General features: G+C 39.8%; 1 protein-coding gene across 19 annotated transcripts in view; it reads left to right on the forward strand.

Annotated features, from left to right (window-relative positions):
- Positions 1-26,197, forward strand: part of MADD (MAP kinase activating death domain) — a 69,775-nt gene that overhangs the window by 19,941 nt on the left and 23,637 nt on the right. For 3 of the 19 annotated variants that reach the window (XM_041459744.1, XM_041459751.1, XM_041459762.1), the window contains exons 2-20: positions 362-665; positions 1,015-1,146; positions 2,374-2,487; positions 3,298-3,378; positions 4,554-4,610; positions 5,354-5,532; positions 6,138-6,373; positions 6,730-6,886; positions 7,848-7,954; positions 8,789-8,982; positions 9,571-9,902; positions 10,557-10,696; positions 11,921-12,022; positions 13,928-13,987; positions 14,444-14,546; positions 15,611-15,797; positions 15,960-16,110; positions 18,742-18,948; positions 23,802-23,855. In XM_041459744.1, the coding sequence (XP_041315678.1) occupies positions 369-665; positions 1,015-1,146; positions 2,374-2,487; positions 3,298-3,378; positions 4,554-4,610; positions 5,354-5,532; positions 6,138-6,373; positions 6,730-6,886; positions 7,848-7,954; positions 8,789-8,982; positions 9,571-9,902; positions 10,557-10,696; positions 11,921-12,022; positions 13,928-13,987; positions 14,444-14,546; positions 15,611-15,797; positions 15,960-16,110; positions 18,742-18,948; positions 23,802-23,855 (2,890 nt within the window). In that variant the 5' untranslated portion in view covers positions 362-368. The remainder of the gene's footprint in view (positions 1-361; positions 666-1,014; positions 1,147-2,373; positions 2,488-3,297; positions 3,379-4,553; positions 4,611-5,353; positions 5,533-6,137; positions 6,374-6,729; positions 6,887-7,847; positions 7,955-8,788; positions 8,983-9,570; positions 9,903-10,556; positions 10,697-11,920; positions 12,023-13,927; positions 13,988-14,443; positions 14,547-15,610; positions 15,798-15,959; positions 16,111-18,741; positions 18,949-23,801; positions 23,856-26,197) is intronic. The other 16 variants (XM_041459764.1, XM_041459747.1, XM_041459748.1 and 13 more) reach the window with 11 other exon arrangements.

Here is a 26,197-nt window from a genome sequence, read left to right on the forward strand (position 1 = left end):
AGTCAATTTGCTACAGTTCTGGATGAGGTAGGAGAGTATCCTGTGTGCCTGCTGGATTTCAAGTGTGAGGGTGATGAGAGTCCTTCAGAGATCTGGACCTGACTGAATCCTTTAAATGTGTGAATGAAGTCTGAAGTGACATACTTGTGTTGTTCCCTGCCACAGAAAAATTTATTCTTCCTCACATTGTGGGTTGTGTCAGTAAGCTTGAATGCCTGTCTTCCATTCCTTTGGGTGATCAAAGGTTTGTCAGTTGCCTCTTTTAATCCTTGGTGGATCTGCCTTTTCTCTGGAAGAGCCTTGCGGGATAGCTGTCAAGTAAGGTTCTTGGAGTGTTAACCTTGGCGTTCTCCCCATCCAGGGACACAATGTGGCGGATTTTCACAGGCTCCCTCCTGGTGGAAGAGAAGTCCAGCGCCTTGCTTCACGACTTGCGGGAGATTGAGGCTTGGATATACCGGCTGCTCCGCTCCCCGATGCCCGTTGCTGGGCAGAAGCGGGTGGATGTGGAAGTCTTGCCACACGAGCTGCAGCCAGCTTTGACCTTTGCTCTTCCTGATCCATCCCGCTTCACTTTGGTGGATTTTCCATTACATCTGCCTTTGGAATTGCTGGGAGTGGATGCCTGCCTGCAGGTGCTGACCTGCATCCTTCTGGAGCATAAGGTAAGAAGGGAAGATCATTGATCTTTGGTAAGTATGTAGGAAGTTCTGCCCTCTTCAAACCAGGGTAGGCTGGATGTGTAGAACAGCTACACTGCCTGGAATGAGTTTTGTCTGTGGAGGATGAGGGGAATAAATAGCTCCTTCTGAGGTTCCTGTTTTGAAAAGTTGTTCTCACTCAAAAAAACACCCAAAGCTTGTTTTCAGACAGATTAATGGAGGGTTACCCAGTTTACAGCCATCGAATTTGAGTCTGCAGAGATCACAAAATCTGTGGTCTTTGTATACACTTGAGGGGAGTCTTAGAAGTGAATGGTTGCTGCAGTGCTAATGGGAGTTTCTTTGGTTGCAGGTTGTATTGCAGTCCCGAGATTACAATGCACTTTCAATGTCTGTGATGGCCTTTGTGGCCATGATCTACCCATTGGAGTACATGTTCCCAGTGATCCCTCTGCTTCCCACCTGCATGGCCTCTGCAGAACAGGTACATATTTTTCCTGTATTGGTCTTTCACAAAAGAGGTTTCTATGATGTCTGAAATTCATATAGTTGTAGTTCTTTTTTCATTCACCATCTTCTCAGAGATTGTGTCAAAGTCTGCCTTGCAAAGAACATTGCTTGAGTGTGACTATTTAAATCATAGGTAACACCACTTATGTAGGATATCTTCAGAGCACGCTCAGTGAATAGAATGATTCAAAGCAGTAGTTCACAAAAAATGCACTGAAGGACCATAGATTGACAATATTATGATGATATTTACTCCCTCCCCCTCTAAACTGAGTATTAAAGTTTCTTGAGGAGAGTAATATTTAAGGATGCTTGAGGGCTCTTTAATTCAGAATTCAGAAACTCTTGCCTGCAATCTCAGAAATATGAAGTGTTGTTTAGCTTCAGCTGGGAGCCTGGGTTTTGCCAGTAGTCAGTTCTTTTCAGGGGCTCATTATTCTGTTTGGAAAGATAGAATTCAGGACATCTTACTACTTCAGTGCTATCCTGCAACTGATGCTGCACATTTGTTCTTGTGCCACTCCTTGGAGCTGGCCAACAGTTCTGTATTAAAAGAATAAATTAGCCTCCCAAGCCACTGGTCTCAAGCTGCTATGTTGATTTAAAACTTTTTCCTCTGCACATTGCCTTATCAGAAGCAACCTGAATTTCCCCATAAGTTTTCCACATACATCTGAAAAAAATGTGTCTATCTTGTACTTCTTAGAGATGCTATTATTTTGAAACCAAATTGCCACTACAAGCATAAGGATAAAGTCCTTGTATGTGCCTATTTACAATGGCACAGACTCAGTCTGAGCTGAGGATGTATTCATCCATGACTTCCTTTTTTTAAACTTAGGCTCTTACTCTGAATATTTTTTTTTGGACCATGATAGACATGGAAAGCTGTTTCCAAAGAGCTATGTAGACGTATAAATTATGTCCTGGGTGGGAGTGGGATATGTAACATGGGAGATAGAAGTGTATTTTCTCCTAGATGAAAAATGAGACTTTCTGAGCAGGAGCTTTTATTATTTTTTTCTTTTTATTTTTATTTTTTTTATGCTTCCATTGCGTGGTAGTAATTACTTATTTATCAATGCCTTTTATGTTGTCTACTCTGTTATAAACATACAGTAGTCAATAAATAAAGATTTGGGAAGAACATGTTGATATGAAATGCAGATCTTGTCCTTAGTAATGTCTGTCTTTCTCTCAGTTGCTTCTAGCCCCTACACCTTATATCATTGGTGTTCCAGCAAGTTTCTTCCTTTACAAACTAGATTTTAAAATGCCTGATGATGTATGGCTTATTGACCTGGATACCAATAGGGTAAGTGGCACCTATAAGAAGTTGTGGCTTTGTTTCCAGGAGCTGTGTTCTGTCACCAGTGTGCCCACTGAGAATTTAGTAATGCCTGGCCTCAGTCTGCCTTTGCCACTCCCATCTTAAACTTTAGGATTCCGTTCCTTGTTGTGTCTCAAGGTCCCCATGTCTTTTGCATTAGGCATCCTTTTTCAGTTAATTGACCTGGCTATATCATTAGAAGGTAAACCCTCAAGCAAATGATAGAACTTCCTTCTTGACTAATTGTCAGACTGGCTTATAGCCCTACCTAAGAAACCCAGTCTGTTAAGAAGCTTCCCACAGGTTGTCATTATTCAAGTGGGGCTAAGTATCTCACTTTCTACAAGGGTATGAGCAAGGGTAATTTAAGGAAGATGTGAATAACAACATCAACATGATGGAAAGTGTGGGTTGCTTCAAACCCACAAACTGTGGTAAATGATAAAGTAACTCCATTGTTTATTATATTGTAAACAATAACAACCTTAAAGAAGTGAAGCAAGCAGGTGTCTGTCTAAGACTGTGGGGGTTTTTTTTCTTATTTTACTTTTGTGTCTTTTAGTCTTGTTTTTGTGGTAAATGATAAAGTAACTCCATTGTTTATTATATTGTAAACAATAACAACCTTAAAGAAGTGAAGCAAGCAGGTGTCTGTCTAAGACTGTGGGGGTTTTTTTTCTTATTTTACTTTTGTGTCTTTTATTCCTCGATGTCTGGAGTACTGGAGATTTTGGGGATTCTGTTTTGGAAATGACTACAGCTGGGGAATTTTTAGTCTGTTGTGCTTAATTCCAGGTGATTGTTCCCACAAATGCAGAATCTTTGCCAGCACTGCCAGAACCAGAAGCTTCAGAGCTGAAAAAGCATCTGAAACAGGTAATATGCACTTTGGGGAAAGGACTCAGATGCAGCAGGGTGTAGCATATGTAGTGTTGCCCAGTCTTCTGCTAGAGTGGATAAGAATGCAAGTCAGTGAATGTAAAGCTGAAATGTCCCTGTGCACAACAGAGGTGGTTTCTTATTTTTACCATTGTTTGAGGCTAACTTGTTTCCAGTCGATACAGAAAGTTCCAGATTTCTCCTTTATGTTTGCCATGTGGGCTTTAAACTCTGACTTGATCCATCAAGCTATGATCATCTTTGTTTCCCCTCCATTCACAGATCTGTGTGTGAAGTGTCAGTCTCTCCTCTCAGGTCCTGCTAAGCCATTAATCAGCTTGGGTCATCCTGGCTGATCGTGTCAAGCAGGTTTTATCTCTTCATTTCTGTTTTCCTTATGCACGCTGCATGCAGTATCTAAAGGTAAAGTGTGTTACTAATGTGATGAGGTTTGCTCTTTCTCTTTCCTCATAGACCAGGAGAGCAAAGTGTGTAACCTCTCTGATATCCCAGTACCTGCTGTCAGCACAGATGGAAGTGATGTATTGCCTGGAGTTTTGTTAGATCAGCCTTCCCCCCACTGCTGCCTCACCCCCTTGCAATTTCAGGCACTACTTAGCAAAACTGTCTCACTAGTGCGAAGGCAAACTCAAGTATCAGAAGAATAAATTGCAATTATTTTTGAGGATATATTTAAAATTCTCAGAGTGTTTACCCAAATGCAGATTATGTCCCCTGTGTATTCCTATTGACATTGTCATGAAGGGTTTGCCATCCATTTGGCAAAGGAGTGCTGCTGGTACAAAGCAGACAAATTGTGGCCCACATTATTAAGGTTGACACTTCTGTGTGCCTTTGGTTCTTAGAGTCAATAAATGAATTTCAGGATATCTACTTTTAAACTGCTGTAGAAAGTTCTTAGCTGCATCATTAAGGACAACAGGCTTGCCTGTTTCCAAAGTGGCCAGATGAGAATGCTTGGGGGTGGGGCAGTTATCCCTCTTTCCTAAGATGTGTCTATTTTGTGGTCCGTTTTGTTTTCCTCTCATTTGTGATATTTGGTAGTAATAGATATTTTTTTTCCTTCCATCTGTTTCTCTGTGGTCATGTGTTCGTCTTGGCTCTGATGGGCTGCTGTGGTGTTGTCATATGATCTTCCATCTTGCCTCCAGTGTCTGGTTAGCATGACTGCAATCACTCAGAAACAGCTGCTCACTCCTGACAACAAGGTTCTTTATTTTATTCTTTTCCCCTCAATTTTCCATTTTACCCTTTTCCTTTGGAGTTTTTTTTTTGTTTGTTTGTTTGTTTTCTTTGTTTTGGTTTAATATATTTATTTTTTAAACGAAAAGATGAAGCCTCAGTGGGCAAATGGGAAAAATGAGGAAGATTTAGGATAGGTCTGGGTGTCCAGGACTGATTCACCACTTGTGCTGCTCCTTGAAGTTTTTATGAGGGTTGAAGAGGTAACTTTAGAGACAGATGAAGGCTTCATTCCAATGAAAAGTGGAGGTTTTCAGGGATACAAGCAGATGTTTATGTAGAGGTGTCTCCACATTTTCCTGGAACGTCAAATTACTGGTTGTATAGCCACTTTTAAGGGCAAGTTTCAAGGCCTCTAATTCCCAAGATGTATTCAAATTACACATTACAAGCAGTAGAGTTGTGCAGTGCCATACTACTAGTGATCCAGTTAGGACTATCTGTTTTCATGTCATGAATGATCTAGCAAAATGGAATTCTGTGCTACTCCTTGACTGGCTCCAGGACTGTTTCAGCACTGAGGAGATAATTTTGACAATCAGCATAAAGGAGGGCCTGGAGATACTTGTTGACTCAGCGTGGAGGTGGTTTAAGACAAATTAACGGAGCATGCATAATGGTTGCAATTGCCTAGAGGGCAGGGTAGCTCTGATCATCTGTTCCTTAAATAACTGTTCTTGCTGAATGTGTGCATAATGTCCTTCAATAGGCCCTGGCCAGCATGAGCCTGAATACTCAGCCCATTCTTAATCTAGAGAAGTTTCATGAGGGGCAGGAGGTGCCTCTGCTGCTGGGAAGACCACAGAATGATTTGCAGTCTACTCCCTCCACAGAATTCAACCCTTTGATCTATGGAAATGATGTGGACTCTGTTGATGTGGCTACCAGGTGAGGCTTAACAGGAAGGTGGCATTGAGTCTTCATAAAAGTTTGCACTTGAGGGCAGCACAAACATTTCGTGGGTGAAACAGCATCTGTCAGGTACTATTGTAGATTCTCCTTGACATCATGTGGGGGAAAAGAGCAGCAATTACAGTGTTTATCTCAGATCTATTACCTGCAGGAACATAACTGTGTATCTTGAGGGGGTGTTTTGCTTCTTGCATTTTCCTGTAGATCATCTACTTTACCTGGATTTATCACTCTGGTATTGTATCCTCAGCTTAAATCACAAGCTTTAACTGCAGAAAAAAAGGAAAAAAAAAGCTGGGGACTTAGTTGTTACCTCAGCTAGTAGAAACAAGAATGCTATCTTTCACTGAGTGGGTGTTCATGTTAAGATGGTATATTAGAACAAAGTGATTTCTTGAGTTTTGGTTCGTTTGGATTTTTCTTTTATTTTTTGCAAGACAGCTGTTTACTAAGAAGAGTTAGGTTACCATTCTTCAAAGGTTTGAAACATTGTCTATGGCATACCTTTTAAGGGCTCTCTTTCTTCTTTTTTGTTATGCTCTGTGTTTTTATCTAATGTGTTGTTCTCTGGTTTTTTTTAGGGTTGCTATGGTGAGATTCTTCAACTCACCAAATGTTTTGCAAGGTTTCCAAATGCACACTCGCACTCTTCGCCTCTTCCCACGGCCAGTGGTAGCCTTCCAGGCAAATTCTTTTCTTGCCTCTAGGCCGAAGCAAACACCTTTTGCAGATAAGCTTTCCAGAACACAGGCAGTAGAATACTTTGGAGAATGGTCACTCAACCCTACTAATTATGCTTTCCAAAGAATTCATAACAGTAAGTGTTAGTCTTGCTTTTCCTGCACTTGGATGTAATGCAGGAGCTTGAAAACCAGACATTCTAGGGAAGGATTTAATTTTATACCGTATTAGTCCTGCTGGGGAGGAAAATCTAGTTCAAGGAATATTTTTCTCTTTTTATGTATGGCCTCATGTGTTTCTCCCAAGTTAGCCCTGCTATTGGTGAGTTGCTCCTCCAATTAATTTTACCTCGTTTGATTATGGGGAAGTCTTGTAGGCTTCTCAAAGACTGTCCCTTTGTTCAAGATTTAGTAGAGGGTAGTGTCACTGTGAATGAAGTCTTTGACGCCAGTAAATGAGTTTGATTAATGCTCTCCTTGGTTTTTTGTGCAGACATGTTTGACCCAGCCCTAATTGGTGACAAACCCAAGTGGTATGCTCACCAGCTGCAGCCCATCCACTATCGAGTCTATGACAGCAATTCACAGCTGGCTGAAGCCCTGAATGTCCCTGCAGAGAAGGAAACAGATTCTGATCCCACTGATGACAGGTTAGTGGGGAACATGCCCGTAGTCACATGAGTTATTTCAGATTGTTGGACCTCTCCTACTTCTCATTTGCAGTCTTTTCCTGTAGTCTGCCAGGCTGTTGTTTCATTTCTTGTCTGGGCAGAAAACTGGCACTGAAGTAAATTTTCTCACTGCTCTGTTATCACAGCAAACCTCTTATCCCTTTGCTAGTGTATTCATTTAATGTGATTCTCCATACTTATTTTCCTGTTTTCTTTTGCTACCTTTATGCCACTTGACATTTGTCATTTCCTCACACCCTAATTGTCTTTTCTTCCATGCTGTTCTTTCTCTGTTTCTTCTTTCTTTCTGTTGCAGTAATGCAAATACTCCCACCCATCCTACCACGCTTCCAAATCTCTGTTCCCTATCCTTAGTTATGCAAAACTTGTTAGTACTACCCACTGTCTGTGGCCACCTTGTGTGTTTAGTAAAATGAAAGGAAACTTTATATAGTAGTTTTTGGCCGTATTTCTTGGAGTTTTGTGTCTAGTTTTCCTTTCATTCCTTCCTGATTTGTGAGATCTTTCAGCCTTGGGCTTGCATGTATTTTGCATTCTACACAGCACCTGTGGTCCTAACAGAATGGGATTTATCGCTAGTGCAAAAAGGAAATGCTTTTACTTGTCATTCCCAGTTCCCTTGAAGTTATCCTACATAAACACACACATTTTGTGAATTTATACACTATTCTCTACTCATGTTTAGTCTCATAACTTTGCTAAGAGATTTTAAATGTTTTTCCATAACTCTTCACATACCTGAAAGTTATGTTTTTTGCTCTTACCTTTCATGAAGTTGGCCTGTGAAATTTATTTGTAGCTACTATAATATGAGATTTTTAGGAGGTCCATGAAAACCGTGCTGATTCACATCTTCAGAGCATCAGAGCCTGCTGTTGCTTTGATGCTGCCACTCATCTCTCTCTCTCGCCTGTTGCGGCAGTGGCAGTGACAGCGTCGACTACGACGATTCAAGTTCCTCCTACTCCTCCCTCGGTGACTTTGTCAGTGAGATGATGAAATGTGACATTAATGGTGATACCCCAAGTGAGTAACTTTTGCTTTTACTTTCACAAGGTCCACGTAGGTTCCTTTTCCTAATTCATCTGAAGAACTTCGGGAAAAAGGCCTCCCCTAAGTCTCTGAATCAGAACAAAGTATTGTCCCATTGTGGTTTTGCTCTGAGGTAAAAGTGTGTGGGTAGACTGAGAAAAGACATTTCTCCTGCTTATAAACAACTTCCTCCAAACAACACTGTGAAGAGGAAGAACAGAAATAGATGCTGCTGAACAAAACTGGTTCACTAGATGTGGAAACAACCTGCTGCTGCTAGTAAATACTGTGCAATATGGACAGCAGAGTGTGAGCTCTCTCCTGCCCCTGCATATTGATTCTCAGTGCTAGTTTTGAAGTATTACTCTGTCCTAGTGGAGACAGAAAAATGCATTCTCTGTGGCTTACACGGAACCTGCATAAACACTCACTTTGTTCAGTAAACTAAATCTAGAAGTCCCAAAACATTTCCCATGTCCCAAGGAGAAGAGGTAATAATCATAAGCTGCAACAAGGAAACTCAGGTGTAAGTAAAAAAACTTAATGTTTATTGTAGTTGAATAGGTTCCCAGGATCACTGTAGAATGTCAAACCTTGGAAACTTTAATAACTCAGTGGGACAAAGCCCTGAGCAACCTGCTTTAATTTTGAAGGTGCTCCTGCTTTGAGGAGAGAATTAGAATGGATGCCCTCCAAAAGCCCTTTACAACCTAAATTTTTATACAAGTTTATTCTGTTGAGCAGTCTTCATCTTCTAGGAATATTTAGTTAGATGGGCAAAAGGCTGAGGAAGGCCATGTTGTTTAATGAATAATGATGTGTTTGCAGATGTTGACCCCCTGACTCATGCAGCCCTTGGTGATGCTAGTGAAGTGGAATTTGATGATTTTCAAGAATATTCAGGGGATCCCGATGAACAGACCATGGACAGTGAGAACTCCCAAGAGAATAACCAGCCTCGCTCAAGTTCCAGTACTACAGCCAGTAGCAGCCCCAGCACTGTCATCCATGGAGTGAATCATGTGTGTACTGAGATGAGTTCAGCCTCAAGATCAGCGTATTAGGATATAAAGAATGGGAGAATGCACGTGGTTCTTTCTGAGAAGGGCAAAAGCTAATAGGACTGTGACACCATGCACAGATTTAATTGCATGCTCACCCTGGACTTTCTGAGCAAGGTGGAGTTTGCTGGTACCCTCTTATGCTGGGATAGACCATTCCTGTACAAAGAGTTTCAGTGCATTGAAAAATGCAGCGTTAGCAGAGAGATATGGTCCAGGTTGAGACTGCAGGAATTGCTTTTACAGCATCTGGAAAGACGTGATATCTTTAGGGGAACAAGGAGTGGGGTGGGGAAACTCATGATTTTGTGATCTTTTAAGAAAAATGAGAACATGGTAATGGAAAGCTGTTATCCTGAGCTAACATTTACTAGTCAGAGCTGTTTTAAAGAGAAGTAAGTCCCCAGAACAATGCACAAATACTGCAGTGTGTATGAAATCCTAGTTTAGAGACACAGATAGTGAGGATGTGGTGGGGGCCCCATAGCAAACAGCAAGAACTGTGCAGATTTCCCAGTTTGAAATAATTGTTCTTGTCCTGCCCTTCAGTTGTATGTACCCCACATTAGCGAACAGATCAATGATTTGACTGGTCCACAGGAGGCAGCAGACTCAGCAGAAATAGAAGAGAAGTTGGCTGCTGGATTTTCAAACCATCTCTCTTCCTTGCCACTGCAACCAAGCTTTCCCAAGATAAGCTTGGATCGTCGTGAGAGTGACATCACAGCTGGCAGCATGAGCTCCTCAGAAGGGGTGGTGAGGAAGCGAGAGTATGACAATCCATACTTTGAACCACAGTATGGTTTTCCTACAGAGGATGAAGATGATGAGCAGGAAGAGAGCTACACCCCAAGATTTAACCAGAATCTAAATGGAAGCAGGTGAGTCCTCCTTGTCTCCTGCTCTTCTGTACAGCGCTTCTGGGGTTTCTGTCTGCTTCATGTAGTTTAACATTCATGCACTCAAATGTCTTTGGCTACTGAGATGTGTTCTTGGTCACTTTCATTTAATATTGAAGTGCTGTCAACCCTTCTGGTTTGAATAAAAACCTTTGCTTAGTCCCTCAGTTCCTTACTTTTATGTAAGCAGTAGAAGCTATGAGAATTAACAATTCTTTCTAGAACATTCTAGTATATCATGTACTGATTTCTGGAAACTGTTTCAGTAAATCTTTGTCTTTTGGGGAAAAGATACTGCAGTGATTGGTGGCAATGGGTTTTCTTGTTACTCCTTTCAAACCCTTTCACCTGCTAGTCTGCCAACGCCCTTTTGTAGACAAGTTTTCAGCAGGCCCTGAAAAGCTATAAAAGCCTGCATGTAAAGATGTTTCAGTTCTCTCTTTTTTTTTTTTTTTTTTTTTTTTTTCCCTTTTCCTTGTTTGTTTGGGTGTTTTTTTTTCTTTTCCAGAGGATGGAGGTAGTGTGGTGGAAACTGGAGGGAGTGAGACCAACATGAGTCTACCACAACCATACGATGTATTGATTTGGGGCGGGAAGGGGGAATGTTAATAACAGATGTACTTAATTTCTTTAAAGGTCTCAGAAGTTACTTCGGCCAAACAGTTTAAAACTGGCCAGTGATTCTGATGCAGATTCAGATTCCAGGGCCAGCTCCCCAAACTCTACCATCTCCAACAACAGCAGTGAAGGTTTTGGGGGCATCATGTCTTTTGCAAGTATGTATGATGCATTAATTAAGCTAGTTTTATTTATTATATCAGAGTGTACAGAGAGATGGAATAGAGAGATGGCTAGTCAAGAGAATGAGTTGGTTGTCAAATTGTTACCAGCTCTCCAGCAGTCATGGTGGCTTACTGACAACTGCTGACGGCAGTGCTTTATATATTCTTCAGTAAGAAGGACTTTGGTTTTGCGGTTAGGCCCTTGAGTTGTGTGGTGCTTTAGGGCACAGATCAGAAATTTCTTCAGTTTTATTTAAACAAAGCATTGTGTAATTTTATGAAATGGATAAAATAATCTTACAGTAATATGGCTTCCATGCTGCCATGTTGTGTGCTTAGGTGCAAAATTCAATTCCTTGACTGCCGACTTTCAATTAAGTTTTTATTAAAAAGAACGTGGGTGTGAAACATGAATCTGGAATCTCTTAATGAGTGACAGAAGGCATGGCCACTTGAGTCTTGCACTACAATAAAAAGCAGTGAAAGAAGTTTGTAGCACTGGGAAAAATATATTAAATGTTTCTGGTAAGATGACTGTTGCTAAAATAAGTGTACAAAAAAACAAAGAACCAAAGCAAATTGAAATAATATGTTGGCACTTTAAATTAATAATTTGAAGTGTTAATCAGTATATCTAAATGTGGTGCTTTCAGGCTGTCTACAGGCTTAAGCAGATGATGATGCATAATTGTGTCCTTAAGATCTGCTTGTACCAGGAAGAATGTATGTTTTTTTCCTAATAAATGGAAAGCTTCTATTTCAAAGCATGGTTCCTTGGCAGATTTACAGTGTTTCACAAGACACAGTGCACAGTCCTCACTTCAGGGTTACATGTTTTGCAGATCTTCTGTCATCCTGTTTTCTCATGTGGCTCAGCCATTCATTTGCTCCCAAAAACAGGATCAAACTAGAAGGTAGACCTAAGGTGATGTGATCTAAGTACAGGAAGACAGGAGGATTTTGCTGTTACATTAGAGCCTTGAAGATCCAACATCAATTGTTGTAACGCGAAGCTACGACTTACGTTTTTGTACTGTTTAGAATAATCTGATTACAGATATGGTTGCAATGTAAATGAGGTCATGTTATGGTTGTGAGACTTTTGGGTAATAAGGAAGAACTTAATGATTAAGGATCTGAAATAAGATGGCGAATTACAGGATCTTTGGCTGTGTGCAGTGAGCAGTAGACATTAATTGTTTTTGTCTTCTGTCATAGGCAGCCTGTACAGAAACCACAGCACAAGTTTCAGTCTGTCCAACTTAGCCCTACCAACCAAAGTTGGGAGAGATAAGAATACTCCCTTTCCCAGCCTGAAAGGTAATGATTTTTCCCTTTGTCTTCTACAGCCTTTTCAGTTCTTGTGACTTGGCAATCTGAGGTCCTACCCCTAACAGGAATCCTGGGAGTGATGTCTTTTGGTCATTTGGGTAGTACCTGTGTTAAGGAGCAAGACAGTAAATTGTTGTGATATTTCTCAGTCAGTCTTTCTCCCAACAACTCTTGGGATGGGAGAGTGTCCAGTCTAGTCTGAGTTAACAGACAGAAAACAAAACCAACATTCACAGTGTATTTTGTTTAGTTTTATTTTTGAGTACTTAGTATAAAGAATGGGAACTAAGAGGTAGATCCTGCTTTTGTACTGCCACTATCTTCATGCTTAGCCTTAGGTAATTTATAAGAGTGATGATGCTGCATTTGTAAATGGGGGTAATGCCAACCTCCCATGGAGACTGCAGATTATGTGAGTTTCAAAAGTGTTTATCATCTTTTCAGATTGCTAAATAGAAAATCAGATTACAACCATGCTTTCAGTTCTATGAGAGTGAAGATCAATCCCTAGCATATGTGCACAATCTTCTCAATCTTTTCATTAGAACATCTCCTGTTTGCAGTGTCACTAGATAATATATCTGAATGGGCACTAGAGAAATGCCCCTCACACCATGGGTGTTAGACAGCCTGGTCATCCTTGTACCAAATGTAATATCACAGGGGTGACTGAGCTTGCACTGGTGTCGTAGTGTTGAGACCTTTTCAGATGCTACACCGAGGAGAGGTTTTATTTTGCCTTTCGAGTTATTCTATCTGATTAGAACTTACTGCTTTTGTTTTAATGTGTTGATTTTTTTTTCATTTATTTTTTCCTCCTCATCACTTTTATCGGTAAAGATTACTTTAATCTGGAATTGGGAAGGGATGTGGATGAAGGTTGGTATGACGTTTTGCTGACCTTTGACCTTGTAGAAACAAAGACCAAAAGGTGGATTTTGTGTTTCTGCTTTGGACTTTGTTTTTGAGACAAGTAATCATTCCCTGTGTGTAAAATGAGGAGTAACAGGACTGGTAGGGTGAAAACACTAGCAGAGACTCTGCACAGCTGTTTTTGACAACCTTTTACCAGTTGGTTATGTTTTTGTGTCCAGTTGTACTGGATAAGAAACATGCTTTGTGTCAGGGCTGTTTCCATGGGTAAACTTAATGACTGATTCCATGCATTGGAAGAAAACAGTGATGGGGTTTGCCATTCTTCATTCATGCTTTGTGCCTCATCTTCTGCACTTTGGTGTTCTTTTCTTGACTATTTTAATCCTGTAGGGCCTTTAATGTTACTGTGCAGATATGAGGATGGGATTTCCATGGAGTAGCTCAGTCTGTTTTATGCATGTGCGAGTGTGTGTGTGTGTGTGTGGTCATTTACATGTGCATGCTGGCTCACTGGGATTCCCACTGGGCACTTCAGTGGTTGTTAGATGCTTTTGTCTCTGTTGTAGAGATACAAAGTTGCTGTATTAACTTGTTCTTGCCAAGTGTGTGTTTCTAACTGTAATGGGAAATGATGCTGGGACTCCATTTCATTGCTGCTGTTTGACCACGTTCCATTTTCCTTTTTAATTTTTATTTCATGTGCATCCATTGATTTTTTTCATTGGTGATGCAGATGGTTTTTGTAGTGCCATTCAAATACAATATGTGCAATAATGTCCTTGAAGATGCAATACACTGGTTCCACGATGCCAAATTTCAAGTTGAGCACTTTCTCTTAAGATAAGTTATTCTGGCCCTTGTGGTCTTGGGCTTTCAAACATCCTTCCTGCTCTAGTGTCATTTGGGTTTTATTATGAGGGAGGGCTGGGAAGAAGCTGGTAGTTGGATTCTTTTGATGCTGACAGTGGGGAGTGTAGATATTTCAATACACTACTAATTGTATATTTTGTGTCCCAGTATTTGGGTTAAATACTATAATGGAGATTATTACTGAAGCTGGCCCAGTAAGCAATGAAGGTGGGTTCCCTACAGCATGAGCTGTGCATGATGTAACAATTTCCAGCATTCCCTGTGCCTGACTTCGGGCTACCTTTCTCGCTGGGTAACCAGTACCACATGATCTATACTAGTCACCCTCAATGCATTATGCTTTTACATATAGTGACTAATTTGAAGATGGTTCTTGTTGTGGAACTGCATGCAGAGCAGCCAAACTTTTCCTGTCTCTCACCTCCTGCTCCCATTACCATCTCTTTTTCTCTCTGCATTACTCCCATTACTGTTTTCTGCCGATGTGTGATGCTAGAATATGATATACGCTGCTGCTTTTTTGGAGTTTCCATTTTGTTTGAAGTCTGTTACCTGTAATTCGAATAGGTGTGTTAGCCAACTTTAGTGTTGCTTGTTACTGTCCTGGGATCACTTTGTTTTCTTCCCTCCTTTTCCTCTCATTCTGTTTCCTCTCCTCTTTAGGAAACAGACGGGCCCTTGTTGATCAGAAGTCTTCAGTCATAAAGCACAGCCCAACAGTGAAAAGAGAGTCTCCATCACCTCAGGGACGATCTAGCAATTCCAGGTAATATTTTTTCCTGCTTTTTAAGTATACAGTGTAGTTTGAGTGGCCTCATACCTGTCCAATGTTTTCTCAGAAGCCTAGCTGTTGAAAACTAAATAGTACTTTCCTGTTGCCCTAGACCTGGACATGTTATTGAGTAAGAAGATTTGGTACGGATGTCTTACAGTTAATAGTGCACATGCTTGTTTTTCTGTACTCCAAAATGTATCCTCCTTCTGTCTGAGATCCAAAATGTTCTAAGCTTCTACTTTAACTCAATAGTTATTCTTTGTAGTTGAGTGTTCTGGACAAGGTGATCTAGCCCATTAGAGTTTTAATGCACCATACAGGGGATCAACTGAGTCCAACGAAGAAGTCTGATTCCATAAAGTGCTTTCCTCAGCCTTGGGAAGGGACTCAGAATGGTGCAAGTAAACATTACCTGACCTGTGCCTGTGCTTTCTCCTCCCTTTGTTATGTAGCAGTCATGGGTAGAGTGAATTTATTTTGATCTAGTGGCTTTGGGGGACAAGTAAGAACAATAACTGTAGTTCAGACTGGGGAATGACTAGGTTCAGACTAGGGTGCAGTTCAGACTAGGTTGCACAGTAGTTTCCTTCTTCTTACCTTTCCCTCTGTGGCAAAAGAAGCTGAGCAAACATGCCACACGAAACATGTGCCAAAGCTGCTGCAGTAATGCATTAGTAGTGCTGCACTTCCTCTTTCAAAGAAAGCCTACAGCTCAGACTGGGGGCTCTGGAAGAAGGTTGAGGCATAAAGGATTCCTATGGATTCTGAGGGGTGCTGTGAAAGTGAAGGGTAGAGTGTTACCTCGAGGAGCTAGAGGAAAGCCTGATTATGGCTTTTTGTAGGAAATAAAGGACAAAATAAAGTATTTGATACTGCACCTGTGGAACAGAGCTTGAGCTGTGTGCAGTTACGTTAGCAGCAGGCAGAGCTGCATGTCAACTACTGTTGATAGGGAAGGTACTTCTGTGTGTGCCCGGGCCATATCTCTCTTCCCATGCAAGGCAAAGTAAGCAGAGGTTAACTAACTTTTGCCTGCTTTCTCTTAAATGTATCAGTGAGAACCAGCAATTCCTGAAGGAGGTGGTACACAATGTTCTTGATGGGCAAGGCGTTGGCTGGTTGAACATGAAGAGAGTCCGGCGTCTGCTGGAGAGTGAGCAGCTCCGTGTCTTTGTCCTGAGCAAGCTGAATCGCACGATCCAGTCCGAGGAGGATGCTCGACAGGATGTCATACAGGACGTGGTCAGTGCTGAACTCAGCAGGGTGCTCACACTGGGTGTCTGCTGAGGCTCAATTCACAGGAAGTTTTTGTCAATTGCAAAAAGCTGGTTACAGAACTTTTAGAAATTATGTTCTTGACTTACTTTCTTGCTAATAACAGCACTAATGGGGCTTTCATTGCAGGAGATCAGCCGCAAGGTTTATAAAGGCATGCTGGACCTGCTGAAGTGCACTGTGTTGAGCTTGGAGCAGTCATATGCAAATGCTGGCCTGGGAGGCATGGCCAGTGTTTTTGGCCTGCTAGAGATAGCACATACTCACTACTATAATAAAGGTAGGAAAAATGTTCATGAGAATACAGTGTTCATGAACCAAACAAGATTGGGAAGGTAGCTGGTTTTGTGCCTTTTGATATTTCAGGGCTTTTCCAACACTTCCAAAATGGTGAGAATTGTACCATTGTTACTGAAGCCTTATAAAGCTTGAAGCCTGTTTTGTGTTTCTTACACACATGTTACTGGACCTAAGCAAAATAATGGCCATACTGATCTTTAATTGAAAATGGAAACACTGCAGTAAGATGCAAAACCTGGCACTTCTACAGCTGAAGTGGGAAGTGTGGGAATGGGGACCTTCAGCTAAACCTGTCCCAGCCACAGTCTTGAAAAGTTGTTGCAGGCAACCTCAGTAGGGAGGGAGATACTTGTAATGTGGAACCATACAAAACTTGCATCTCACCAACCACGTTGCGCTACACAATTATTCTCGTACAACTAAATACTCTTAGAGGAGAAAGTCTGAAAATATCTCTTTATTTTTCAGCTGTTTCTTAAGAATCTGATTCTTAATGCAAAATAAGAAAATGCATGCTAAGGAAGAAAGCAAAAGATGACAAAAAGATAAACTTCTTCTTAGTATCTGATTTTTCTGTAATCTCAAATGATGAAAAGTTACTTATTTCATTGTAGCAGAGGAGTAGCATCTACTAAACCCTTTATAGTTGGTGTTCTGGGTCTTGTATCAGGAATTTTTTTATGTGTTGGCTTAGGTACACCCTGTGTTCCTTTCCAGTCGTTGTTAGAATGCTAAGGAAGGGTAAGGAAGGCTGTGCTAATGGAACAGTCCTGAATGTGGAGAATGGGCTGATCTTGGTAATTACAAGCTTTTAGTCTGACACTGATTTCTAAAGAAAATTGGAGTGGCTGATGTAAAACTCAGTAGTTTTAGAGTGAAGACCAAATGATGTAATTTGATGGTAGGTAGAGTTTTCCCAGTGCACTAATTGTGGTCATGACGGACAAAATTTGGTGCAAACCTTTAAAGACTCTTCTCATTATTGCATAACATCTTAATTTGCAGTAAAATTTTAACTTTTTAACTGTTAAGTGTGTTTTACTTGTTTTCAGTTAGTTGAAGTTAGTATTTATTTCTAGAAATGTTTTGTAGAGATTAGTCCTTATGTTGGTATTATTTAACATATAGGAATAAACTAGTAATCCTACAGGACATGATGGATATTGCTTATTTGTCTAGAGTAAGCTAAGTCTTAATAAAGCATGGTTGTGATTAGGTTATTATAATATGGTCAAACTGAGGACTTGTTTCTAGGAACAAGGATAGTTGACAATAATAGTAGGATTGGGAGTTATATCCTAGGAAGCAGTCTCCTGCTGCTGTACATGAACTTCCCACTATTTACTGTGTCTGTAAAAACTGGGCAGGGGGGCACTGTGTGTCTGTGAATACACATTTGGAATGCAGCTACTGTATAGTATCTTGGTATATCAGTAACAAGACCCACAACTGAGGTAGTGCTCCCACTTCTGGTATTCACATCTTGCAAAGCTGAGGAGGTTTCTGAAAGATCTGCAAGGAATTGGGGAAACACTTTTGCTCTAAAGGATGGAATTGTTCATTCTGTTGAGTGTTAGGTGTTGATTCTTTTCAATTACTGTCTAAATAGAAAGGTTTTACTGATAGCAGAATCTTAAATCCATTGAACAAAGGTATCACCAGATCTAGTGGTATGACAGTTAGATTCATCAGGTATTGAAATAGTTTGTGCAGGAGGCCCTTTATGGAAAACCTGGTTTTAATTATTCTTTTCTGAAGGTTTTGCTGTAGTTCAAACTGTGGGGTTTGATACAGAGAAATAATCCAAACTGCCTTAGGGACATATGGTTGTAGGAAGTCTCAGAGATTTATGGAAGAGCTATAGCTGATTGGTATTTTTTGGTTGGTTTTTTTTTCCCCCCTATTTAGATACTAGGAAATGAAGTTTTGACTATTAGATTCATCAGGTATTGAAATAGTTCGTGCAGGAGGCCCTTTATGGAAAACCTGGTTTTAATTATTCTTTTCTGAAGGTTTTGCTGTAGTTCAAACTGTGGGGTTTGATACAGAGAAATAATCCAAACTGCCTTAGGGACATATGGTTGTAGGAAGTCTCAGAGATTTATGATTTTTACCAATCAGCTATAGCTGATTGGTATTTTTTGGTTGGTTTTTTTTTCCCCCCTAACTGAAGTTTCATTTAGTGTTACCCATGAAACTGAATGCATTTGTCATTTTTGCACTGAGTGGAACTTGCTTATTTTCTACAAATTGTATTCTTGGTAGTTTAGGCAGAGTTGTTTAATTTTTCGCAATTTGGCAGAGGAGATGCTACAGTTACTGTGTCAGAGAAAATTCCTAGGTTTCAGATATACAGAAATGAGATACTTGAGTATCCCTAAAACTCTGGGTTTCTCCTCTACTATTTCCACCAGTATGTCGGACTATCAGCAAGCCATGTTGGCCTGTGGGAACAAATGTGGCACTGAGCTGTTTCAGTGCCAGGCTTAATGATTTAGGTGAGACCATCTGTCTCATCTTTCTTGTCCTGCTCTCATTTTCTTTTTCCTTAGGCTTCTTTCTATTTATTTATTTATTTATTTTCTATCAACACTGTTCTTTTAATTTAAAGAACCAGAAAAGAGAAAACGAAGTCCTACAGATGGATCTGTCACTCCAGTTGGCAAGGATCCTGCATCATCCCCAAGAGTGGAGCCAAAACCTGCGATGCAGCTGCCGGTACCTCAGCTAATGCCAAAGCCACCGAGCCCTGCAGGCAAAGGGCCAAGGGAGTTTGACACAAGAAGTCTAAAGGAAGAAAATTTTATTGCTTCCATTGGTGTGTATTGAGGTGCATGTGAAGTGCAGGGGGGACTTCTGGTTTGGCATTAGGTTCTATTTGCATTCTCTTCATTTTAACACACTACATTGCTACTATAACATGCTTCATTTACACCTTGGATCACAAGGAACAATCGTATGTGTTTTCACCCTACTCTTGGATAAACTATCCACCGCAATTTTCTCCCAGAAGCTATCTAATCTTAATTGTTTCTATATTTCATTACACCTTAAACAGCCTTATTTTTTGTTCTGTGATTGCTGTTTTCAAGCAACGGGAAATGGCAAAAGAGGAACAGGGGCAGCAGGACTTCAGAAAGGGCAGCTGTGGCAGGGAAATGTGAAACAAAGGTTTTCTGTCATTGCTGGCTGCTGTGAATAATGTATCCTGATGTAAGTGGGATCCAAAATCTGCTGTTTGTTAACAACAAAATTTCCAAAAGGATTTTAGTTACAGTTTCAGTGAACAGGAGTGATGGATTTTCCTTCTATGCAATAGCAAATAGAATGTGTGCATCTGCTAGGCTGGTCACTGGAGATTTTCCTGTCTTACTCTTAGATGGCCTAGCTTTTCCCTATGTCATGGGAAAAAGTTTGAAATAGGGCTTTCAGAACTGTTTTATTTAGAAAGGGCTTTACAGACTTTTTTGGTGGAGGAGAAAGAAAAAAATTACTTTGGTTGGATCCTCTGGGCTGTGGGTTGTAAACATGAGAAGTACCATCAGCATATGAGAAATTTTTTCTCAACTGCAAAATTATGTCGTGTTAAATTATAGACATTGCTTCTTGCAGCCTGTTTAAAATAACATTTTCATAAATCACTGTGTGAAAGATTAATCTTCTGAAAGTGTGGTGCTGTGAGGATTTGTATGTAGTTTGTGGCATAAGACAAGGGAATGTGTGTGTTGAGCAGCCAAGTGACAGGAGTACAGACATGCATTCTTATACACACATAATAATTGCAGGCTGGGTGCAGTCGAGTCCTGAACTGATACTGAACCCCTCTGACTTGACTGGCTTTCTGTTTAAAGAGGTAATCTATGGAGGCAGTTGCTCAGACACTGGTCTTGCACTCTGTTTGAAAAGCTGTCAGGAGGTTGAAAGAGTTGCAGATTCAGATGTCCAGCATTTTAGTTAGTTGTTTGGTTTGGTCTGGGTACTTTTCTCTTCTACTTTTCTATAGAAGAGGAAAAGGAAAGTATGCTTCTGGCACAACTAAGAATAAACCGGGCTCTAGGACAGTGTTCTTTTAAAAAATGAAGAGAGATCTTTTGATGAGGTTGCTAAGATTGCTTCTTTCCCTTTAATGAAATTAAAGCCTCATAGAAGTGGAAATCATAGATATCAGATAGTTCCTGTTTGTGAAGCATCATAAGAAGTGCTTTTCAAAAGAAGTGCTATGCAATATGCCATGTTAGCTGCTGTTGCCAGAATATAAGCCTTAAACAATTCACAGTCTTCAAGGATGGGCAAAGGTACATCCTCGTTGGTGGTTCTGATGCTATGATGGTTTCCACTTGTCTTTTATGGAGCTAAATTACAAGAAGAATATGGTTTTACCTAGACTGGCAAAGATCAAAAGACTTGAATGTTTTTTTTGAAGCCTTTTTTTCTAACTGCTTTTGTCTTTCACCACAAAACATGAACTGGTATGCAAGTCACTTTTTAGGAAATTGCTGTAAAAACAGTGTAGTCTCCATGTTCATCTGACTCGTGTGATCTAGAAGTAAAGGATGTTTCTCTTGTGTTGCAGAGAGATAATTCAATGCTGCTTGCCTGTTATATTTTCTTTATATTCTGTCATAGAAACTTCAGAACAAGACAGCTTCGGATATACAGGGCTGGTGTTAGTCATGGCTTAGCTGTGAAATGCAGGTGTTCTCATTCAAACTAATTTATTTAGGGAAGAGCATTTGGTAAACATTTACATCTTGCTGAAATAAGGTATTTGTAAGCAGTTCCATTTAAATATGGGGAAAAAAAGTTTTTATATGAAGGTGATCCAACACTAGAACAACTAGGTTGCCTGGAAAGGTGGTAGATTCTCCATCTGTGGAGAAAGTGAATACCTGAATGGACATGGTACTGTGGCAGGCAGCTTTAGTTGATCCTGCTTTAAGCAGGGAGTTGGACTAGGTGATGTTCTCAGGTCCCTTTGAACTTCAGCAGTTCTGTGATTCTGTGAAGTTTGGAAGGTACTTACAGCCTCAGGTTGCAGATACATAAATACAACTTTGAATTAATCTCGTGGTATTGTATGGATGAAATGAAAATTGGGCTGCTACCCTTTTTACCTAGATACAGGAGGAAATACTAGAATGAGAAGTCTTCAGAAGGATGGAGCAAAATAATGTACAGTTGTGTTTGCAGTAGTCATGTAAAGTATGTTAGTGTGGTGATTAAACTGCATCTCAAATCTGGAGCTGAATCTATGGTAGCTGAACCTGTGGAGTTTTCTGGTACTACAGGAACAACGGCCGTAAAGTTCATAGGTTTTCCTATTTCTGAGGTGAAGTAGGATGGATTTTTACTATCTGAGCTTTGATCTCGACTGTGCTTGATACCTAATTCCTACCTAGAAAATTCAGTATGAAGATGATGCTTCTGGTACTCACCAATTGCTTACTTCTGAGGTTCTTGTCTTCCAGGGTTTATCACCTGTAGTGTAGGTCATCACCTGTAGTGTAGGTCTTTTTGTTAGGACACTCGTGGCTTTTAAGTTGATAATTAATTTACCCCTTTATGTTAGTGATAAGTTTGGTTTATTGCATACTTTCCATAACTGTTAATGAAAATGTCAGTACTTACTTAAGTTTCCATTACTAGTTTTTAAATAATTTTATAATCCGGTCAGATCACTTTATTTTGGCTGGTTTTTTTTCAACAGAAAAGATTGTGCTACATACTTAATGCCCATCAGGTCCTTTTTGGACCTGCTGTCTTGTTTAGTTCAGGGTCATGTAACAAAGCCACAGGTGTAGTATTTTATGCCCTGTGAGTTTATTCAAAGTTTTGTTTTTCTTCTTTGACTAAGTAATTGACAGTAAAATCTAGTCTGTTTTTAATGTGCTAGGGTATACTCTACACTAAATTAACAGACAGGTCAGCTAAAAGTAAGTTAATGGCAGGTGTTGTAGCTTTCAGACTGGTGATTTTTAAAGTAAAGCCATATAGACTGAGCATGGAAGAGGCCAGATGTTTTCAAAGCCCCTTAACAAACAAATTCAGTCCATCTTAGAGATTGTTATCTCTGTCAGTGTATGCTTAGTTTGATAAGCCTGTAGGATGTTGTTTGGATCCCTCAGCAGTTTTATCTTACCCATCTGTCTATGAAAGTTGAAGGAACATCCATCAATCACGAAGCAGATCTAGAAATTGGTAGGCTAGAAGCCATCTTTCTAGCTTTTTCTACCTTGTTGCATGTCTTACTCCTTATGTCTTCTTTCATAATCCTTTGAAGCCTTGCTTCACAGTTGTAACCTATCCTTTTAAATTGTTTTTTCAGTGGACATTTTACTCAATACAACTTATTTAGAGCCTGTCTTGCCCTTATTTTTGCTATTTGCAGGGTGGAATGGGTTTCTAACACATTTAAGTGACCTTTCAGTTGCTCAGAAAGTTTTCTTAAAGAGCAGTAAAAGAACATTTTACTTCTTTTTCCTTCCATTTGCCACTTTTCTAAGAGGATCTTCCTCTGTAGCATCTCCAACTTAAATGGTGCTAGTGAGAGAGGACAGTGCCTAACACCTAGAGTCAGCTCACCATGTCAGGTTGTAATGTTTCCTTTGGCCAAAGGGCCAGCACCTGGAATGATCTGATGTTTCTGAGCGGAAAAGGTGACTGCATTTCAGAGTTGAACAATGTGAGTGATAGAAAAGTGCAAGTGTCTCGTGACTGTTTTGTCCCAGGGCTAAGTTTCAAATTCAGTTTTAAGGACACTTCAGACTGTTTTGCTGGTTTGTGCATTGTATAGTCTCTTAAAGAATTCATCGACTTTATTAGAGTGCTGTGACTTTGAGTTCTGGAAGTTGGAGTGAAGCATGTCTGATATCTTGCTTATTTTCAATTCTTCATCATTTTCTGTTCTCTGTGGGAGCAAGTGGATGCAGAGAAGTTCAGCTCTTTGCATATAGGACAGGTTCATAGGCAGAGCCAGACATTTATGGAGAATGTTGTCAGGTCAAAAATAACGTGTAAACTTTATGATAATATGTAAGACATAATATTGATTAAATGTTGTGTTAACCTACACTTTAATATTTTTGGAATTGTTGCTGTTGTTTTTTGTGTCTTCCTCCTTTCAGTGATATAAACTAGAGACATTAAAATGTTTCTGTTTATTAGAACTTCTGTGATGCCTGCGTTTTACAGGAGTAAATATCTGACAGTCTTAAATCCCTTTCTTAGTAAAGGTGATTAATTATTTGTTCATAAGAGCTGTTTTTCCTTAGTTGATTAACTGCTGTCGAAGTGTAGCCCGAGGAGGGGAGGGGGGATGCACCACCATCACTGTATGAAGTCATCTCTAATGTCTGAATACTGTTACTAAGAGATGATGCAGTGCTCAATACCTAACACTGATTTCTTTTAAACTGGTGTTAATTAACCCTTCACTCAGTAGTTGTCATAAAAGTATTCATTTTTTTGCCCTTTTTTTTTTTTTTTTGTTTTGTTTTTTGTTTGTTTTTGGTTTTTTTGTTTGGTTGGTTTTTTTTTTTGTTTGGTTTGGTTTGGTTTTTTTTGAGGTGAAGGGGTGGGGGTTTTTTTTGAAATTTTTTTCCCCATTTTCACCTGTCTGACCAGCTGCTGACTCTTTCTCTTTCTCTCCTGCTTTCAATGCATCTTGGGTAGAATTGTGGAACAAGCACCAGGAAGTGAAAAAGCAAAAATCTTTGGAAAAAACGAGTAAGGAAATTTAAAAAAAAATGTAGAAACTGACTCCTCCAGCCTCCCCATAACTGCCAACTCCCCAGGTTCAGGGTGAGCTTGCATCTCTGGCACACAGGTTTTATACTCACAAGAACAAAATCTATCAAGAAAGTCTCCATTAACGGACCAAACAGATCTGTTTGCCCTGAGGAAATTCTGTTCAAATGTCTCTTTCTTTTTTTTTTTCTTTCTTTTTCCTCCCCCAGTTGTTGCCTTCAGAGAAGAGGAAGCAGGTGTTCTGCATCCTCACTAATCAGATAAATATGAAAGAATTTTGAGATACTCCATCTCCTTCCTTAAAAGTTAAAACTTTTTTAACAAGTTGTTTACATTGATATATTGATTGATTAAATGTTACTGGAATGAAGAATTCCTACTTGTTCAAGCTGTGGGATGGTGAATTTTGTTAACTGGCATCAACTATGAACAGTCAGTCTGCAACAAGAAATACTTCTGAGGGGGAGAGAGAAGGTGTATGTGAATAACTGTATTTAGTGATGGCTTCTAGAAAATAGCCTCATAATAAGGAATCAACCTCATTTTGTTTTTCATATCCCTTGGTGAAGAAAGAGTGAAATAGTTTGAGGCTGTTGCAGAGTCTAAATAATAGTCTAAATCTAAACAAATCTGAACATCTGTTAAAATATGATAATGAATAAAATATTGAATGTGAATACTCTGCAGGTGCAATACCAGGTTTTGCTCTTTTGGTTGTCACTGTTGTAAATAGGGACATATGACTTAAGGGCAACAGCCAATGTATAACAACCATGCTGTGGTAGGTGTTTCTTAACCATAAGCTTAGTTTGTACTTCGCAGAGCTGATGCTACCTATTTTACAGACTGGAAATTGGGAAGGATTAATACCTGAGATGAATGAGTGAAGATTCCTAACATTCTGATTAGGCCTGGGTTTGCTTACATTAGTTTTAGGCAGATCAGTTAAATACTTCTGTTAAGTACAGATTGGGATGTGGAGTTAGTTCAAAGAGAATGTGGTGACTCTGCAGTACAGCTTACTGTCCTTCAGTTGTGAATTGCTACCTGCTGAGGTAGGAGTGTGTGAGACAGACACACAGCACATGCACACACCTGCCCTCCCAAACGGAGCCTTTCAGGTAGGTGCCTGCATTGGGAGGGATAAATAGAAGTTTTAGTGTTCCATGTGTATTAGAAATATGGCTCCATAAAGAAGGGAAAGGGAGGTTTTTAAGTGCCTGTAAATTGACAGTGACAACAATGTAGTTGTGGCTGTTGTGCTCCTTAAACTCAGTTGCAGGCCTCAAATATCTGAACTGCTTCAGTCAATTTCAATTCCTTTAAAAGTCAAACTGCCAGAAACATATCTGAATTATGTGTTGGGACGGGAAACTCCTAAATTGCTTAAAACACACAGCTGAAATTTTGTGTTATTTGCTGTAATAATAAGATATAAAACTTTTGGCTGTATCAGAGCTAGAAATGATGACCACTTGAATGAGTGGATATAGACCTCTAGAAGTGAGCTATGTGTATTTCAGTGAAAAATAATATTCCAAATTCTTAGAAAATATTTTTTTAGTTATTTTCTTCATCAATTCTGTTTATGCTTTCTCTTTCTTAGAGTCTTTGAGGAGTTGATTTACAGTAACTAAGGCATTTGGGTCTAGAGGCAAAATACTATAGCAAGCGAAGAATGCTTTCTGTAAACACTTCACAGGAAGAACTGATGGTTGAGTAGTAAGCTAGTATGGTCTGCACAGCCCGCTTATGGCTTTGCTATTCATGAGTTTACATATCATCTCAAACTCACTCCCACAAATCTTTGTATATTATCCTTCTCTCTCTCTCTCCTCCCTTCTCTTTTTCTTACCTTTTCACTATCTTATCCTCTCTAATATTACATGTAATACAAACATGTTCATAATTCCCAGGTTGTTGTGATCAGTGGTTACATAGGTAGTGGCATTGTTTGTTTAGGGATACTGGCTATAACATGGGTATAGAATGCAAATATTCCAGCAGCTGATCATGTCTTCCTGTTACTGAATAGTTGGCAGATATGGCTATGGCAGCAGTATTGCATTCAGTCTCTTCCCCTTTCTGAGAGTATTAACATCCTGTGCACCGCCTATAACACACTCTTTTCTTGCATTGTTATTTACTTCATTCAGTGCTTATCCAAATTTCTTTTCAGGCTCTACCTCTCCATCATTCTCTTTTCCTTCTGCCATCCCATCTGAGGACAATAGATGATACAATTGTAGAAGTGCATGGGAAATTGAACACAAAGTTCTTTATCCTTTCTTTCCCTTTTTTGTTTTTTTGGATTGTTGGGT

The sequence above is a fragment of the Pyrgilauda ruficollis genome, unplaced genomic scaffold, assembly GCF_017590135.1.
Source record: "Pyrgilauda ruficollis isolate IOZ18807 unplaced genomic scaffold, ASM1759013v1 scaffold14, whole genome shotgun sequence".
Lineage (NCBI taxonomy): Eukaryota > Metazoa > Chordata > Aves > Passeriformes > Passeridae > Pyrgilauda > Pyrgilauda ruficollis.